The following is an 18,431-nucleotide window of genomic DNA, read 5'->3' as shown; positions in this document are numbered from 1 at the left end:
AAATCGTGATTTCTTGTCTTTTAAGATAACTCTTATCACTAAACATGAAAAAGATAGATTAATTTTATTCAAACAACTCTGTAAACATAGTTATAACAAATGATACACAACAACAAGAACAATAAATAACCAAAGAATCAACTACATTCAAACCAAATACAACAAACTCCCAATCCATTCAAGCATTTGAACTCTATTTACAAATATGCTATACATTTGATCCCGTGAGAGAGGATGTTGTTTAACCCAAAAATAAAACATGATACAATATGCTTCAGGATTTTGGCATTTCCTCTGATTCTGGATTGTTTCTAAACAAACCCGGGTTTTTCCCGGGATTGGATTGCTTGGGGCCAGCAACCTCATTGTCCGATGAGGCAGAACTCGGTGGTTCTATCTGCTCGTCTGATTTCATATTCAATTTGAATGGTCTCTCAAAATCTCTAGCTGAGCCAGGATCCAATACCAGCTTGCTGAACTTTTGGCTCTGAAAACAAATTTTGAGTTATCAATCAAATCAAGCTTCTTCTAAACATAACAAATATTGAGTAAAAATTCTTACATTTTGAAGTGATTCGAGTTTCTTCTGAAGTGCCTCGTGTTCAGCCTGAATGCGAAAGGGGACTCCATGTTTCTGATAAACATTTGTTTGTGCCATATCTTCATCAATTTCATTGTTAGTCGTTGCAAAAGGATGATTCGCGGGAATCCATCTGATCGTGTCGGGGTCAACATCAGGAGGAATGGGATCACCTTCTTTAAGGAATATAGTCGGTCGTTTCCATTGATATGCTCTTGACCTCCTCTTCTGATGGATAGTTTGTTGTTCCTTAGTAAGCATCACTGGGGCTAACTTGTACACTTTTCCGCACATCTCCATCGTTGAATTGCTCTTGTTAACCTTGACTAAAGGGTTATCGAAAGGGTCATCATATTTGAGAGGCTTTGATGAACTGTCGATGAAAAACAAATCAAAATGATTGAAGCAAAGACCTTAGATTGCAATACTTTCTGGATTGGATATACTTAAAGTTCTCTGGAAATCTAGTTAAGAAATGAGTTTAAGCGTTGTTTGGAGTCATACATACATGCCTCTTCTATCGGATCTTAGCTGGCCGCGCCTTACAAGATCTGCATACGAGCCAGGCTGACGATTTTTTGCTGCCTTCTTCGCCAAATGGTTTCTTACTCCAATAAACAACACCATTGCCACAATGCATAACCCCATGATAAGCTTGTTTCGTGGTGGCATTTTCATCTGACATGATCAAAACAATGAATTCTCAAGTTTCTAATTCACATTTCTAGACTAGAATATGAAGGATTACGAACAAATCTAGTCATCTCATCGATAGATGTATAGAACGATTATTACCACGTAGTCAACTGGAGGAAGAGAAATAATTGTTTCTTGCAATCTCCGGACTTCATTCTTCAAATCCATTGCTTGAGGTTTCTCCAAGCAGGTAACCGTCTCTCTCTCAACGCGCTTGTCATCGTCTGAATCAAGAGAATCGTTTGCCGCTCTCACCCTGAAATTCCCGTGCATTTTCTTCATCGGCTTCCAGTTATTGCAGCCGCATCTATACAATGCTTTAAGTTCCATCATATCGGACGGAAATTGATGCTTTGAGACATGGTTATTAGGAAGCTGCAATCAAAGTGGACAATAGTGATTACGCTACAGCGAGAAAAGAATGTGAATTACAGAGATGAAACTTTTCGAACTTACTGGAAATGAGAATCGATGAAACTGAAGGACCCAAACTGACGCCATAAACAATTGAGCAGCAGATAAGAAAGGACAGTGTCATCCTGACGCAGACAACAATTTCAACATCTAAAAGGAGGATGTTAATTGCTATACAAATTTAGGGTTAGGGTTTTACCGTGGTATTCCCTGACGCTTTGTCACTTGTGCTCTGGTAACCACTGCAGATCAAAGTCCACACATTCTATTGCAGATGACTATAACAGAATCAAACGCTTGTTGAAGTTCAGATAGAAAACTCTGATGAGAAGTTGAAGATCTAATCTAATCTAACACCAAGTGTATCCTCATTCCTGAATCGGTGACAATGGACCAGTGACGGCGACCTCAAAGGCCCATGCTCAGGCCCATTAATTCATTTTATTTTAAAAAATTCCAAAATATTTCATATTTTTTAATCTAGATATATTAATTGTATTTTTTATTTTATTTTAAATATCACGTAGATAATAGATGAACAATATTTGAAATTGTTAAGACAAAATCTTAATTTGACCGCTTAAACGTTATCTATTTTTTGGGTTAGTTGATTCGACAGATAAGTTATTACACCCTCCTTATCGGATTTCGACTTCTATGACCACTATTCTGTCGTGCGATCCGTCAAGTTATCATGAATCATCAGAGCGACGGGCAGAGTACGCATCATTTTATCTAATAAATGCAGCTTTAATAAAAGTCGGGATTTATTGCACGTATTAACTCTAAAATTTATAGAGTTATCTAATTCGTAGAAACCATCAAACAAACTATAACTGATTTAATAAACTATTCGCATATTCAAAGCGTCACATTTTTTGCTTTGTGGCCAATAATAGAAAAATATTTCAAAAGAAAATCTTACACTTTATTTTTTCTATTTTCCTTTTAGCTAAGAATCTTGTTTGATGACATTATCAATTTCATTATACATAAAACTCATTTTTTATCCTCTTATAAAATCCCTTATTTTTTTAAGGATAGTCCTCCAAATGACCAATTGAATTGGAACATAAATCCTTAAGAAGAGTTATTTTTTTTCTATAAAATTTGACAAAACGTGGAACAAACTCATCGAAGAAGTAAAAAGTTGTTGCCCTTTTTGTTGACGAACTCTCGGAGACACGAGTCATTACTCATTGTGTCGTAAGCTGTAACTAACTGATTAGTGGGTGGTGGTGATGCCGTATGCCCGTTCATGAGTATTGAATCCTTGATCACGATATGATGTCAAGAAAATATTGCGTTTTGCTTGCTTTCCCAAATTGCAGGAGGAAAATATAAAGAATCACACTTGTATATCCCATTTTAATATACCTATTGTTTAGAATTTTCAATTTAATTCTTAAATATTAATACAATTGATACAAACTTAAGGCGAAAATAAATCAAGAGGAATATAAGTAAAATACATAATGCATATATTTCACTGACGAGGAAGGAAAGAAAATAGCAAAGATGAACAAAACACAAGATTGTTCATAAAATACTTGAAACCGTAGTGAATCAACACTAGACTAGACTAGACTAGATCGAGTGATTCAATTTTGAACTATAGATCAATATTTACTTCCTAGCTAGTAATTTAATTACTTAACGAATATACACGATCGAAGAACAGTTTAAAGTGTGAATGATTAGCTAGAATTTGGAAGAGATCGATGGACCTGGAAGCAAGCTAAGGTAAGAATACAATCGGAGCATCAAGTGTTAATTCAGTCTGTTGAGCGGGGACAGAGCTTACAACAGGTAATCCACCGCATTGTTGGCATCTGGACGCTACTAGAATCTGTCGACAGGACGGACACGAAGAGTGAGATCCAAGCCAGGTATCAATGCATACGACGTGAAATCCATGGCCGCACTGCGGTAGAACTCTCACTTCTTCACCGGCGGAGAATTCCATCAGGCAAATGGCGCAATCGGAGAATTTGGCGGCGTAGTCGGTTGTATAGGTGACTTTTGGAATGGAACGGAGGACCTTCTTCTTCAGGCCTTTGTTCGCAGTAGCTGTGGAGGAGGTATTAGGAGGAAGGCCAGAGATCCGACGGATCCAAGCGCAACGAGCGACAGCCGCTAGACCGAGTACGCAGATTAGGGCACACATAAGAGCGGCGAGGATGACTATGAAGTCAGAGTATTGATTGCCGTTGGGGACATCGTTCGGTGAGGAATTTGAAGAATCCATCGGCGGCGTCGACGGCGAAGATTCAGATGAGGAAGAGAGAGAGAAAGAGAGAATTGAGCTATAGGAAGTATGTCAGGTGGCAGGTGTGTGATTCATTTGCATTGCCTTTATACGGAAGCTGTTAGCTCATCCCAACTTTATCTTCTTCCCCCTCCCCTCCTTTCTTTTTTTCACATTTCAGTTATTAATTTTTTTTCTAAATTTTATTTTTAAATACATTTAAAAAACTTATTATTTATTTGATATTTATAAATAAATAAAAGATACATTAGTTTTGATTATCGATTCTTTCAGAAATTTGGTAGTCTAAACTTTCAACTTATAAAAATATATTGTTACAACGTCCTAAGTTCATCAAATTTGGTGTTAAATTTAAAATATAAAGTGTTATTAGCCTATTTGGTTAAACAGTTGTACAAATCCGACTCAAATATCCATTTACTCTCATATATATATATAAATTAACCATAGCTTTCGACTCGACAATCCAGACATTATATATATATATAGATTAGTGATATAAATCGTTTATTTATTTATAATTTTAGCGAATTAAGAATTTTATTTACTTATTATTTAAAATTTGGTAGTCAAAACCTTTCACTTCTATTAAATTTAATTAAATCAGTGAAATATTATTATTTTGTATCTTTAACCTGTTAAAAAAAATAGTCTGAAATTTTAATTTTAGTATCTATTATAGAATATCAATTCAATTAATATATACTGTAATTTAAATCTTTTCACTAAATAAATTAATCTTTCATAACGGTAAACCAGACAAAATTACTTATTACAATAATTTAATGGATAAAGATGAGAATAAAATCTATACTAGTTTAATTTTTCAAAAAAAATACTGAATGGATAAAGATGACTTAGATGAGAATAAAAACCTGATCTATAAAAGATAACTTAAAAAATGGTAGACATTACTTTCCAAATATTATATTATATTTTTCCATGTTCTCTTTATTTCAAAATAATTATATTTTAATTTATATATTTTCCTATTTTAATCATAAAATCAGACAATTTTTTTTTTCAAGTTGTTTATTAAATACAAAAATGGTTAATTACTTAAGTGAGACTGAAAATCTAAATTGTCAATTTCAAATGGAAAGTACATCTTATATTATCTTTGACAAGATATATAATTAAATAAAATAAGCATAAAAACTTCGGAGACTTGTTTTAGTGGACCTAAACAACTCAAATTTATGTTTTCATTATATAAAGCAAAATATATTTGTCTCGTTTAAACTAACTTAGCATTTGACTTTTTTTTTTTTTTTTTACTTATTATAATTGAGTCTATTTAAAAATATACTTTTGTAATTTTATTTTAAGTTAAGTTATTAATAAAGTTTAAATAAAAAAGAAATAATCATGAGAAAAAATTTGAGAGAGAATTTAAGAATGATATATATGATGTGATTAATTGAAAAAATTTTCTCTCTCCCAAATTTATAAATTATTATTCTGGCTTGGTTTAAGATGGTTGTTTTTAAATATTATGATTAATAATTTCAACTATAATAAGTTAAGATAATGATCTCAATTTGAAATGATATAATTTGTTTTTTCTTTTACAAGCATCACTGATTTTCCCATAGTCCCAGTGATAATTTACTACTGTATTCCTTAAATATTAATTGTAATTTTAATTCCTTAACAGACTATTTATCCTCAAAGTCAATTTAAAACTTTTTAATTCCATGGCTGGTTTTAGTAATATTCCATTAAAAACATTAATTTATTAAAACATTATCTATTTGAGTTATGATATTATTTTATTAAATAAAAAGAATGAAAAACTATCCTAAGATCCTTAACATCTAGGATTTAGGTAAAAGATAAAAATCTAGTCCATTCAAATGTTTCGAAACCTTATTAACTTAGATTAAAATTTTCCAATAATTTAAGGACTAAATATAAATATTATTAAAAATAAATAATATATATAGATGGGAATGGCCCATTAATTAATTATAAGTTTTAGAATTTGTCTTACTATTTAAAGCTGCAAGTACCAATTAACATTGCCTAAAAGTGGTATTAGTTAATTAAGTGAAGAAAGAAAGCTATAGAGGAGGTGAACAAAATCATTGGGATTTCTTATGCCTTGTTTGGATTGAGTGATGTGAGTTTAATATCAAATAAACTCATCATTTAATCATTCAAAGCGATTGAAATTGCAATACCATCTCAATTCAAAACAAAAACAAAACCATCTAATTCCACTGAAATGATATGAGTCGGATATAGAGTTTTGATATAATAAAAACCGAAATATTATACGAATGATTGTGTTGAACATACATTATTAAATTTATAAGTTTGGATATAGAGTGATACATAATAATGTCTTTATAGAACATTGACAAATTTAAATTTATAAATTATATCGACCCAATTCTATGCATAATTTGAAAAAAAATATAGTGTCTTAATTAATTAATTATCATATTTTTAAAGACAGATCAGATCAGACCAGATGATCGGTGGTTCGATTCGGTTGTTGGTCCCCATCTCTACTAAATAATTACACAAACCCACGTTTCTATTTATTTATACATCTGTAAACACTTCTGTTTTCAGTAAATAGACAACATAGTACATCCACAAGGACACAATAGCCAAACCGACCCTTGTTTCATCAACATGGGTTATTTGTATTTAATCCTCCTAATAATCCTACATCAAACAAGGCCTAACCTTTCTTTCTATTACATTATCAATCTTAATTGATCTCAAATAACTCAATATCCAATCCAATTATACATCTATTCATTAATCAAAATACACTTTATATAATTAAAAGACATTTATATCTTTTTACTTAAATAACTTACCAATAACCCATAAACAAACAAATATGATGACAAGGTTACAACAATGTATAACAATGACATCACAATCCAACACATTGACTTGTTCAATTATTTTTTAAAATGTGATGAGGACAAAATTATCATCTATAGTTAAAAAGGCAGAGAGAGTGGTGATATAAAAGACAGCAAATGCACATATCATAATAATATATTGCTTTAACTCAGTATTCTTTCAGCAACACAAAGAAAAAGATAGAAAGATCCATAAACTAAAGAAAGTGCCTAATTTATTAATACTAAAAGAAAAAGTCTTTCCCCATCTCTCAGGAACCAAAGCTAGTGCTTCCCCTTACCCATTATCAAATCTTGCTTTTCAATATCAAATAGGAAATCATATAAAAGAAACCCATATTAGCACAAACAACTAAAATCAAGGAAATGTAATGGAGCAGAAGCAGCATAAAGCTTTGGTATATGCTCTTTTGATCTACAACTCAATTCAATTGGCAACCTTTTAAATAAACTATCACATGTAATATGACAAACTGTAGCGGCTTCATCTAGTAGTAGTCTTCGCAGTCATACTACATAAATTGTTTTAAATCTACGAAAAAATACATGGAAATATCATTAACATTTGAATCTCTCTTTTCACAGGTCATATCTGATATTCCATGCGCCTTTAGCATCAACATTCAGAGTCCAATTGTTTTCCCTTATCTGCATGTATGCAAGCTGAATATGCAAAATATACAATTATTTAGAATCAAATAAATATTTGTTGTAATCAAAATGAGATAAGTAGAAAGATGATATAGAAGAAATGGGCTGTTTTAGTGTTTTCAGTTATGATAAAAACATCACAACTCTCATAGAAACAAATATACATAAGAGTTATGCAAGCCACAAAGTGCCAAAGGAACAGTTTTCACTGCCTCGTGCCCTCAATAAATATTCTAATGATAGAAAAGGGAGCAAATATAAAAAAAATAATAACAAGATCACTGTTTTTGTGCTACCATTTCTCAAACTGTTAGTGTTGGACCTAAACTATAACAATCAGCCTGGAGATGTGGGATTTATAGAAGAGAAACGAATGACCAAAAGCCTTTGAAGATGAGATAATCCAGATTCAATACTATTTCATTCATAATACCTACTCTACTACTTATAGGCTACTAACTCACTAACTTAATATACTAATTACACTAACCTTGTTGTACCCAGTGTAGTTAGGATTTAATCAATCGAAACAGTTTATGTTGAAGATAAAACATGTGTAACTCACAAATGAACCTATTTGTTTGCTTTCGAGGGGTCAAATTTCGAAAAAAAAAATAAAAAATGAAGAAACACATGCCTTTTTGATGAGTTCATATCCAACTTTAAGCCTCACATCTTGATCTTTTTTGAAATTCAGAATGGTCAAGGAAAATTCCGCAGCTCCTTTTGCTTTCCTCTGTAAAAATACCAAAGCATACAACATAAGAATTGGTGTAATTCTAAGAGATAAAAATATTTGCATAAAACTTAAAATTCATTCATCATCCAAAAGCAAAGACCAGACACCAACCTCTTTAAACTCATTGTCAACATTACACTGCCCTTTGACATTAAACTTCACTAACCCATCAACCGAAACTGGAAACGCCTTCTTTCCTCTCACAGTGTAACGGAGTTTATCAATTTTGGTATACTGTAATCCCACACCAAGGTTTACTGCTAACTGCAAAAGATGTATATGATACATTGTTAGAATTTTTGTACTGAATGAATGAAATTGAACTGAAGACATACATTTGGATTAAAATGTCTTAGCATTGCATCTACATAAGTTGGGGCTCCAAATTTTGTATCTAGCTCTCCGCGGACCTGTCCAATTTCAAACATTCAAGAGCATTAAGCCGTTACCGTAGAGATTCAAGCTAGAATCTAACAAGTAGGTCAAAGAACAACTCAAGTCGCGCACTTTGCCCTCTTGAAGGAGAATAAACCGTAGAAAAATGTCTATCAGTAGGAAATAGTAAGAATTGGACTTTGAAGATAGGAGATTTGAAAGAGATACCTGCAAGTGGGTGTTGGAATCAATTGGAAGTTTTTCTTTCGCGTGTAACTTGAGAACTCTGGAATCTCTACTGTATCTGATTGAGGTCTCCATTGCAATCAATCTCTCTCTCTATATCTCTATAACTCTATCTCTTTGTCTATCTTCGCCGGCGGAAACCCCAAATAAGAATAACCCCTAAAGTTCTTGTCAAGAGAGAGAAAGAGAAAGAGAATTCACTTTTATTTTCTTTTATTTGTTTAATAATTTCAAATAAAATAAATATTATTGTAATTAAATGTTTTAAGTTTAAACTTTATCATTTTTATTTGCAACTTGAGCACAGCTATAAAAAAAATTTATATATATACAAATTGCAAGTCGCAAATAAACTCATACTATAATTAATATTATTTTTTACAAACATTAATTTAATTATGAGGAATGATAGAGAGCGCGACTCTGAGACAGCGACTGGGAGCGCGATGCCTACGTGGTGTGCTACGTGGGTTGACAGGTAGAATATTCTCTTTTTATTAATTATTTTATCTCTCTTCTTATTAATTAATTTCTCTCTTCTCTTGTTAAATAATTTTTCTCTCTATCTCTACAAATTAATTTATCTCATTTATCAATATTCTCACGATTATAATTTTACTTATTTATTTGATATTTATTATCTCTAACTGTTAAAATAAATCAATAATTTACAACAAATTCTCACATTAAATATTTTAATAATATGTTTAAATAAATTCTAAACCCTAAACCTTAAACCCTAAACTCTAAATCCTAAATTTTAAAACCTAAATACTAAATTCTAAACCCTAAACCCTAATTAATATCAATGATTAGTTGAATTATGAATTTATCTCTTTTATTTTTATTTTATTTTATTTTATGACTTTTCAATTCATTTATTTATCAAATTTTATGGCCTCTTTTTTCTTTTTTTTATTATTTTTTTTTATATTGACTTATTAATATTTTTTTAGTTTTATTACTTATAAATAAATGTTTATCTAATATTTTTATTTTCACGATTAATTATTTTCTCTCCAGTAACTAATTATTAATAATAGGAGAGAGAAAATAATTAATAAAAGGAAGTCAACCCACATAAGCACACCACGTAGGCATCGCGCTCCCAGTAGCTGTCTCAAGTCGCGCTCTCTATCATTTTTCTTTAATTATTAATCACTAAAAAGAATACACGTGACACTTTTTTTTTGAATTTTCAGTTGTAGTATTATATTTTAAAAATTAATATTGAATGTTTTAAAAAATAATAAATATTAAAATATAGACAATAAAGACTACATTTTAGTAACAGGTCATAAACTGAAAATTTAAATGGAGAGGTTTATAGTTCTATTTAATTAAAAATAAATAAATAATAAAAATTATTAATTGTTTTAAATGTATAACTGATTTTTAAAAGATCCGAGTTTGATATTTCTTTAAAAATTAACACATGATTCAAACCCTTGAATTTTACGTTCGATTATGCAATCAAGATCACAAATTCTCAAAATTAAAAATTAAAATTTTAAATATATGCTCTTAATCTAACACACAAAATAAATAAAAACATTTATTTTTATAATATTATGAAATTCCACATTTCTCAATCACATCTTAAAGGTAAACATAGTGAATTCTTTCTACTACCCATTGATATATCTATCACCAACAATGGTTAAAAAAAGATAGGTAAATAACATAAAGTAAAATATGGCAACAATAATATATCAGCTTTTTTAAGTGTATCTAAAGAAGTGTAGTTCACCAGCCAAAGCCAATTCACAAGAAAACCAAAAAAAAAAAACTTGTAAAAAATAGCCAAAACAGAGAGACATCAGTTTTAAAGTGTTTATCTACTCTAAAATCTAATATTTTTAACCATAAGTTAGAACAAAACTGAAAGTAAAGACTCGAAAAGATGTCCATATTTGATGGGGAAAAGACAAACAAGGATTGTCGCTACCTACTGACGGTCTATTATTAAATCTCATCGATAAAATCGAGTAGATCATCAACCTCTTGCCTCAGAACAGTAAGCTTCTGCTGAATAGGAGCAACCCTATTCTCCATTTCTCGTCCACTAGTCTTCTTCTCATACCCATCCACAACTGTTGTGTGTTTTAACATAAGCTTCTCTTGAAGATCCCTCTCCTTTGTAACTAAATCCTCTACCTGTAGTATTAAAAGAAAAGATGGTTTTCAATTTTTTTTCTCAAGTTTTCAATTTTTCATTAATAATGATAGAGTCTAGGGCCTCCTGACCTTGGGAAATATCTGAGAAGCATGTGATGAAGAAGAATGCAAGAAGGCCAACAAGGGCTTTAGTTCTTTGGAAAACTCTTTCAATACACCGTCTGAGGTTTTCCTGACTGCTTTACAAGACTGGACATCACCTGTTCTCGACAGATCGCGCAGAGATGCTTCTAGCTTATCATGGATTGTCAAACTTTGGCTAATGATATCTCGGATCTGTTGAATTACTGTTTGAGCCTGGGGAAATGGCAATCGTGTTGAGTTCACATAATACTGACAGTTAGGTCAAATATAAAAAAAAAAATTGTAAAAAAGAATTGATGATACACCTCATCCCACTGCAGCTTTGCCAGATAAGACGGAGATGATTTTGAAATTGTTAAATCGGCGTGCATATAAACAATGCATGCGATGAAGAGGAAGAAGAACCCAGAGATCAACATAAGTGGTTCCCTCAATAATGAAAAGCTGTTGAACTTGTAGTAAACCTGAAACATAAAGAAAATATAAGTGTTAAGAGTGTTGAATATCAAATTTTAAGTGTTGAATATCAAATTTTAAGTGTTGAATAAAGCAAAATGAAAATCAATTTGATAAATGAGGAACTAATGTCAGAAAAATATTTAAGCTTTATAATGAAGTAATTTGATTAATTTTCAATAGTTAAATTTATATTTTGTCTGTTCATACTAGATTACTGATTTAAGACATTCATAGCTTACCAAATTAAGCATATTTTTTAGCTGAATCTAAATAATTAAGTGGTTTTAAATCACTTATATCAAATTAAACTAAATTAAGTGATAAGTTGTGTTATCAAAAACGCTACTTAAATTAAACTACCCTAGAAGTTAACTATTTAATGAGATGGACTTGACAAGCAGAATATTGTTCTTAAGGAGAGAGATCCTTGTGGTGCATTCTATCTTTTGTACAAATACCATGTGTCTCTCTCTTCTGCTATGAAAACGCATCTAACGTTTTCATTTTAATGAAAAGTTGAACTTTTCAAAAAAAAAATGTCTTACATTTCATTGAGTTTTCACCTCAAACATGTAATATCTAGTACACTAAACTCTTATCACATATTAATACCAGGTCTTTCATACAGAATAAAAAAACAGACCTGGAAATATTGATTATGCTCAAGCACGGCATTTGTCTTCTCTAGCACAGCAACTGGCCTGCCATCCATATCCAAGTGGGAAAGTTTAGTCTGCAAACCACAAACAGTACAACAAGAATAAGAGCATTTGTCAGGAGATCTTGAATTCAGTTATGGAAGAAGAAACACCAACAATAATTTTCCCAATTTCACAATACCTCGTATGACTGATTCACTGGAAAGGGGACAGCAACAGATATTTCTGTTGATCCTTCAGGCAAAACAACCTACATTATTTGCATTGGAATAGTTCAATGAGGAAGCTACACAAGAATCATTACCACTAAAAATATTTAGCTCATTTGGAAGCAAGTGATGTCAATGAGAAACAAATTACTATAAACAATGAAATTGATGTGTGTCAATGCTATTTTAAGAATGCTTTTGATTGAAAATCCAATTTACTACAGATGTTCATATATTTGAGTAAAAATAAAAGCAGAAACAACAATAGCATTTGGAACTTTTTTCAACTGTGCTAATTTACAGGCATATTCCAACTCATAAGGAGACAAAAGGAATAATTTGGCTTGTTTCTTTTATTAAATAGTGTACATGGAAAGAGAATTGCAGGAAATGAACACAAAAGCTTCAGTAACATTAAACATCATTATATCTCTCTTTGCAAGAATTAAGATTCATCTCTGATTTGGCTCTCTATAGTGTAACAAATCTAAGATTAATTCTATTATCTTGGTTGAATTCAATCTCCACCTTTTTTACTTTAGTGGTGGTGCTATTCAGTTAAATATTATAAAGTCTCTCTAACATTTACCTTCACAATCAATTTGTCAACGATCAGATCATTTATCGGGCATCCAAAGGTTATGTTAAGGAAACGTTTTCCTTCAGATTGGAACAAGAAGTCTTGGAGTGGCACACCATATTCAATAGTGAAAGAAGTTTTCCAACCACCAAGCATTGGGAATCGAGGTTCAATTTCCAGTTGTGTCTGTATGTAAAAACAAAGAAAAATGTCATAAGTTGAGCAATTGCTGCTTTCTTTGCTCATGTATCAATTTCTGACCTTTTTAGAGTCGCCCCACAAATTTGAGGTTGAGATATTGCCAATTTCATCTCTATAATAAATAGAATGAGCTCTTGGAGGCAATTTGGCAGTGAGACGCTTAAACGATGACGCACCTCTTATATCAGGCCTAGCTTGATATTCCAACCTGCAATTTTTCAGAAAACTGAAGAATTAGACATTACTGGAACAATCTGCCTAAAGCTTCCAGTGCACCAAGATCCTATGAACAGACCTGGAGAACTCCCCTAAGCTTTTGGCACCTCCATGAACAAGGCTGTAATACTCTGTCACTTGCACATTTCCCCAATGGGAAATTTCAATTTCTCTGATCAGCTCTTCAGCCACGGCAAAGGGCTGATTGTTTTGAAAATGAACAACAATCGGTGAATATGAGAAGGACGGAAGATTCTCATATGGTCCATATTTAATCTCTGATCCTGCTTGTTTGCTATTTTCAAGTTTCGTAAATGACTCAATTTTAGCATTAGCAGGCAATTTTATAACAAGGGATTGGGCCTTAACCAAATAAGGAGAAAGATAATGTCCACTATCTTGGAATACAACTAGCTGGTGTTCAGAAAGGGTGATTTTTTCAGGAAACGGTTTCATTGAGTGGGTAAAGACAGCTAGAACATCCAATGTTACAGTATCCCCTTTTCCAAGTCTCTTGGGTAGAGATACAGAGTACCATGTCAAATCTGGAGGCATCCCTTGGGGATTCACAACTTCAACGGGAAGAATAACTGAGGAACTTTTTGTTTTTCCCTTTCCTTCAATAATAGCTGAAGATAAATATGCCAAGTCCTTTGACTGATAATTAGGGAAGGGCAATAATATTTCTGATACAGAATCACTTCCAGCGTTCTCTATCTGCAAGGAGTGAAATAAGTTTAACTTGATACTAATAGATTGGAAGGATTAACTGAATCATGTATATCAAGGTAAGATAAAATTATACTTGATACTTCGTTTTATAAAAATCAAACTAAAATTACACAAAGGGAAGTAATGCCCACTCACCTTCAGTGTTGAGGTGACACGTACAGTTTGTGAAATAAGATCAATCTGCACCAAGAGAATCATAGAACATCAAAATTTATGTAGAACAAGGATCTTGCAGGTGAACAATGTGAAATCAAGTTTTATGGCAATTAATCAGTAGTCATGTAGAACATGGAAGATGATACAGTAATCGAATTGGTAAGATGAAGAAAGAAAGAAGGAGGTAAAAGTTACCCGTCGATCAAGCTTAGAGATGACCAGATCGGAGAGAGCAGTGGTCAAGAGTGCGGCGATGGACAAGAGAAAGAATGAGAAATGGATGGCCATCTTCTTCTTCCCCATCGACACTACAAGTTGCTGATCCACAGATCTAAGAATGAAAATAATATGAGAATCTAGTGAGAGAGAGAAGTAGAATCGGAAATGTAAATGAAAGAAACGAGCTGCAGGCAGCTAACCAATCTGTTCGCTACGGACGACTTCGACCGAGAACAGTCCTTGAGGGCATCTCCCAGTTCCACTGATCTTTTAATAATATTTTATTAATCAAAATTAAAATTCTTATATGCTACTATAATTTCTTTGACAATTTAATATTTTTTTGTTTAATAAAAATAAAACTCTAATATATTTTTACTTTTTATTTATTTGTAAGCCGAATAGTGAGTTAGTGCTAATTTGGGTTTTGTCATTTCAATCTTAATTAATTATTTGAGACTACATAAAATTAAACAAAACAAATTTTGTCATAACTATAAATAAAATATACGTGGCATTAATTTAATTATCAAATTTTAATTTTAGCATAATCAATATTAGCTGAAATAGCCATGTTTAAAATCGTTAACACAAAATCACGTTTTGTATAACTTTAATAAAAATCATCATTTACGAGTCATAATTTGACGATAAATTTTTTTATTTATATCCAACCTATTTATTCAAACATATTTATTTAAAAATAAATAAATAAAATTCTTTCAAAATTGTTAAATGAAAATGAGGATTGAAATATTTTTTAATTTATATATATATATTATAGTTGAGTTTTACCATTGAGTTAATGACTTTTCAGATATAAATTGCTGTATTATCTAAATAAATTAGTCTAAATTAACAAATAAAACTATCTATTATTACAATTAGGAATGGAATAAACATAATTCAAAATTTTGCTAAACTATTGGGGGCAGGGCAATAGCTGTATATACATTACATATATAAATATATATATATTCCTATTGTTTGGTTGAATCACTTTTTCGACTGTTCTTTTTCTTCATCGCGTTTTTGTGCCAATTCATGAGTGCCTTGGAGGTTTGTTCATCGAAGATTGAAATCTTCATGGTTGATCCCATCTAACAATTTTCGATTTGAAAAAACAAAAGAAATTACAAATAAAAAACATTTCAATTCAAGAAAAATGAAATAACTTGAGGTGTACTACCTGAGTTACGAGAGCATATAGTGGAAGAGTAATGTAGCTGCACAAAATTTGAACTCCTACCCTGGTTCAGTCAGTAAATGTTTTTTCTTTGTTAGATAAAAAAATCAGACAAACAATAAGAACCCAATTCATTAACCTACCCAAGAAAAACTCTTGCTAGAACAAGCGGTAAGTTCTTGTGGAAACAAGATCTCAGCCCGAATTCATACTGCAAAAATACAAAAACAATTTACATAAGATTCTCTCAAATCGAACGAGATAGACCACGAAAGAGACTGTCTTACCCAAATCCATAAGAAGTAGGTAATCTCAAATGCACTCTGAATCAACATAATAATAGAATTGAAAAAGAGAAATGTCAGTGTTTTTCACCACTTATTTACATGAAATGGGTGATAATTAAATACCTGAAACAAGGTAAGATGTATGAGATTTAGGATTAGTTTGGGACGATCAAACCAAAAATGCCTATCGGAGACCTGTACAAGTGGTATTCCCTGAACGACGGCGTGTTTTTCTTGTATTTCTATGGCCATCTTAGCTATGATTGCTTGTAGTTTTGTTCCAAGGGATAAGGTAACCTTTTACCATCAGAATTATCATAAGGTACAAGTTATATCATTTGCAAAGTAAAATGGTAACAAAAATACATATATTGAACTAAAAAAATCTCACAATTAAAGGCATCATGGACAACCAAAACATACCCTGCCATCCTGAAAAGAAATTAAAGTCCAATAAGACAACCCTTCTACTACTCCTTATTTATTTTGTTTTTAGTATTAAACTTACATTATTGTTACTACTTACCATCAACATTGAATAGAAAGAATAGTACTGCAGAAGTCCATAACAGTGGACTGAAGAAGAAGATGAAGAAATCAAATTGTGTTTGATTAATCTACTAAAAACTTCAAAAAGAACACGAAACATGATACCTGATTCCGACAACTACTTTGAAATCGTCTTCTAGCGATCTTTTAATATACTTTTGGAAGTTAAACTTACTTCCAGGTGCTAAATGAACCTAAAAGATTAAGATCATTGATTTCTTTTTAAACCTAGCATTCTTCATAGTTTGTAATTGTAGCACTTTTTTCACTTACAGATATGAATCCCTCGCGCAAGGACAGGTAGTCAGCTTTAGTAACTGACCTAAAGAATTGCCGACAGAAACATGCCTGCAATTAGGCCATAAGGTGCTTGGATAAAAATAAATGGATTTCATGATTCCTGCAAATGTAATATGATCCTTACAACATAAAAGAGGAAAGGTGTTTGGGTCATGAAGTTTGTGTGGCCTTTGACAAACGAAGTTTCATGAGTAAGCCGGAAATTCTTAGGATCTGCAAGTAAGACAGTAGAAAAGTTGTTTCATTTGAAAATAATTTGATTTAAATGAGGAGAAGTAAGTACCATTAGCTTCATTCTCCTTTTGAGTTTCGTGTTCCCATTCCTTCCACAAGCGAATCTGCATGATATTAATAAACTATTTATCAAAATGGCAAGAAATTGAGAGGAAATATACATTGTCTTACCTTCATTCTTCCAAGAGTCATTGTTATAGCACTATATATAACATGAAAAATAGCCAAGAAGAATATGAAGATATGCAGTTGATGTAAAGCCTCAATAGATATCATAGGAACATGTCCCTGTGAACAAACGATTTTCAGTTAGCTAGTTAGTCTTTCTAGAGCTCTCGGAAAGAAAAGAAAAGGAAACGAGATGATTGCAGAGTTAGTTACCGCCTTACAGCCATTTGGAGGGCTTCCACTTGATAAAAGTCTATGATCATACAACAATAGCCTTCTAGGGTTGTGTTGTGGCTCGTTCTTAAACGGAAAAACATGATGGGTTCCACGTTGGTGGGGAGACTGTTTAATGTTGCACGGCAACATTGTATCGGCTGCTATGTAAGGAATACAGATTCTTGAAATGTATTTTTGCCCAAATGTCAACAGAAGGGAAATGAACCCTAGAATCATAAGCTCTGCCAAGTTATAATAATCGTTCTACATGTCAGAAATACTAATTTTTCAATTCCAATTAACCAATCGTATAGCCTTTTAGTTCAATTCTCTTACCAGCTTTAATCTTCTCCAGTGCTTCAAGCATAGCTTTCTTTTTCCTTTCTTCAAACCACTATATAATCGATTGGGGGACTAATATCAAGTTTTTGAAGCTAAAACTGAGAATAAACCCTATCGCAACTCCATAAGAACGGATGATGATACATGTAAATTCAAAATTACCTCCCCAATCAGATGAAGAACTTCCTCTAACCCTATCGAGATGATGACTATTACACTGCAAACCAGAGCAACTGCCCAGGTTGGCGTTTGATCGAGCTGTCTCGCACCTTCTTCTCCTCCTCCCGTCATATTTACAATTCATTAGAAACAGATGCCGCCAAAATCAAAACTTCCAAACGGGAAATGAGATGGAATTCAAGAAATGTAACAATCAACAAAATGAAACAAATGGAATGGGAGAAATGGCGTATGAACAAGCAAACAAACCAAACAATGGAAGAAAAGGCGTATGATATAGAGAGAAGCATCCACGTATAAAGAGAGAATATGTATGGGAGATAGGTTTTGAGATGGAGAACCGGTTCAATAAAGTTCAGAGTAACAGAAGTGAACCGGAGACCGTTATTTTAGTTTTTTTCAAAATAATGTAAATAACTTA

General features: G+C 32.0%; 5 protein-coding genes across 6 annotated transcripts; all 5 read right to left on the bottom strand.

Annotated features, from left to right (window-relative positions):
- Window positions 1-126: 126 nt before the first annotated feature.
- Window positions 127-2,039, bottom strand: LOC124929544 (protein MULTIPLE CHLOROPLAST DIVISION SITE 1). Its single transcript, XM_047469936.1, has 6 exons — window positions 1,890-2,039; window positions 1,733-1,815; window positions 1,376-1,651; window positions 1,089-1,258; window positions 563-953; window positions 127-487 (listed from the first exon to the last, which is right to left on the bottom strand). Exons 2-6 carry the CDS (start codon window positions 1,775-1,777, stop codon window positions 275-277), a joined length of 1,095 nt encoding a protein of 364 aa, XP_047325892.1. The 5' UTR covers window positions 1,778-1,815; window positions 1,890-2,039; the 3' UTR covers window positions 127-274.
- Window positions 2,040-3,158: 1,119 nt separating this feature from the next.
- LOC124932828 (RING-H2 finger protein ATL80) lies at window positions 3,159-4,035 on the bottom strand. Its single transcript, XM_047473508.1, has one exon. The coding sequence runs from the start codon at window positions 3,936-3,938 to the stop codon at window positions 3,429-3,431; it is 510 nt and encodes a 169-aa protein (XP_047329464.1). The 5' UTR covers window positions 3,939-4,035; the 3' UTR covers window positions 3,159-3,428.
- A 3,148-nt stretch (window positions 4,036-7,183) lies between these two features.
- Window positions 7,184-9,040, bottom strand: LOC124932829 (outer envelope pore protein 21B, chloroplastic-like). Its single transcript, XM_047473509.1, has 5 exons — window positions 8,838-9,040; window positions 8,570-8,644; window positions 8,346-8,498; window positions 8,133-8,231; window positions 7,184-7,507 (listed from the first exon to the last, which is right to left on the bottom strand). The coding sequence occupies exons 1-5, from the start codon at window positions 8,928-8,930 to the stop codon at window positions 7,424-7,426; spliced, it is 504 nt and encodes a 167-aa protein (XP_047329465.1). The 5' UTR covers window positions 8,931-9,040; the 3' UTR covers window positions 7,184-7,423.
- A 1,488-nt stretch (window positions 9,041-10,528) lies between these two features.
- Window positions 10,529-14,835, bottom strand: LOC124932827 (dolichyl-diphosphooligosaccharide--protein glycosyltransferase subunit 1A). Of its 2 annotated transcripts, XM_047473507.1 has the most exons (11): window positions 14,749-14,835; window positions 14,525-14,660; window positions 14,309-14,353; window positions 13,521-14,158; window positions 13,286-13,433; window positions 13,034-13,210; window positions 12,417-12,485; window positions 12,220-12,309; window positions 11,423-11,581; window positions 11,103-11,330; window positions 10,529-11,012 (listed from the first exon to the last, which is right to left on the bottom strand). In XM_047473507.1, exons 2-11 carry the CDS (start codon window positions 14,630-14,632, stop codon window positions 10,821-10,823), a joined length of 1,854 nt encoding a protein of 617 aa, XP_047329463.1. In that variant the 5' UTR covers window positions 14,633-14,660; window positions 14,749-14,835; the 3' UTR covers window positions 10,529-10,820. The 2 variants fall into 2 exon arrangements, with proteins under 2 accessions (XP_047329463.1, XP_047329462.1); XM_047473506.1 differs by lacking the exon at window positions 14,749-14,835 and having other exon boundaries at window positions 14,525-14,723.
- Window positions 14,836-15,460: 625 nt separating this feature from the next.
- On the bottom strand, window positions 15,461-18,347 carry LOC124929291 (MLO-like protein 9). Its single transcript, XM_047469615.1, has 15 exons — window positions 17,993-18,347; window positions 17,825-17,882; window positions 17,486-17,730; window positions 17,276-17,392; window positions 17,154-17,208; window positions 16,995-17,083; window positions 16,844-16,918; window positions 16,676-16,764; window positions 16,548-16,597; window positions 16,413-16,453; window positions 16,145-16,318; window positions 16,022-16,057; window positions 15,878-15,945; window positions 15,738-15,798; window positions 15,461-15,648 (listed from the first exon to the last, which is right to left on the bottom strand). The coding sequence occupies exons 1-15, from the start codon at window positions 18,119-18,121 to the stop codon at window positions 15,529-15,531; spliced, it is 1,407 nt and encodes a 468-aa protein (XP_047325571.1). The 5' UTR covers window positions 18,122-18,347; the 3' UTR covers window positions 15,461-15,528.
- Between the last annotated feature and the right edge of the window lie 84 nt (window positions 18,348-18,431).

The sequence above is a fragment of the Impatiens glandulifera genome, chromosome 3 (assembly GCF_907164915.1).
Source record: "Impatiens glandulifera chromosome 3, dImpGla2.1, whole genome shotgun sequence".
In the NCBI taxonomy this organism is placed as follows: domain Eukaryota; kingdom Viridiplantae; phylum Streptophyta; class Magnoliopsida; order Ericales; family Balsaminaceae; genus Impatiens; species Impatiens glandulifera.
The sequence above is the reverse complement of the archived record's forward strand: the minus strand, read 5'-3'. Positions and strand labels throughout refer to the sequence as shown.

Coding starts and splice junctions, on each gene's coding strand:
- LOC124929544 (XM_047469936.1), bottom strand. CDS start 1,777: ATGGCGTCAGTTTGGGTCCTTCAGTTTCATCGATTCTCATTTCCA. Junction 1,652..1,732: donor TTCATCGATTCTCATTTCCA/GTAAGTTCGAAA, acceptor CTTTGATTGCAG/CTTCCTAATAACCATGTCTC. Junction 954..1,088: donor AGATCCGATAGAAGAGGCAT/GTATGTATGACT, acceptor TTTCATCGACAG/TTCATCAAAGCCTCTCAAAT.
- LOC124932828 (XM_047473508.1), bottom strand. CDS start 3,938: ATGGATTCTTCAAATTCCTCACCGAACGATGTCCCCAACGGCAATCAA.
- LOC124932829 (XM_047473509.1), bottom strand. CDS start 8,930: ATGGAGACCTCAATCAGATACAGTAGAGATTCCAGAGTTCTCAAGTTA. Junction 8,645..8,837: donor ATTCCAACACCCACTTGCAG/GTATCTCTTTCA, acceptor GAAATTGGACAG/GTCCGCGGAGAGCTAGATAC. Junction 7,508..8,132: donor GATATGAACTCATCAAAAAG/GCATGTGTTTCT, acceptor TTGCATATTCAG/CTTGCATACATGCAGATAAG.
- LOC124932827 (XM_047473507.1), bottom strand. CDS start 14,632: ATGGGGAAGAAGAAGATGGCCATCCATTTCTCATTCTTTCTCTTGTCC. Junction 12,310..12,416: donor CAGTGAATCAGTCATACGAG/GTATTGTGAAAT, acceptor TGTGGTTTGCAG/ACTAAACTTTCCCACTTGGA. Junction 11,013..11,102: donor CTTCTCAGATATTTCCCAAG/GTCAGGAGGCCC, acceptor TTAATACTACAG/GTAGAGGATTTAGTTACAAA.
- LOC124929291 (XM_047469615.1), bottom strand. CDS start 18,121: ATGACGGGAGGAGGAGAAGAAGGTGCGAGACAGCTCGATCAAACGCCA. Junction 16,765..16,843: donor TGCGCGAGGGATTCATATCT/GTAAGTGAAAAA, acceptor TTAATCTTTTAG/GTTCATTTAGCACCTGGAAG. Junction 15,946..16,021: donor CCTACTTCTTATGGATTTGG/GTAAGACAGTCT, acceptor GTATTTTTGCAG/TATGAATTCGGGCTGAGATC.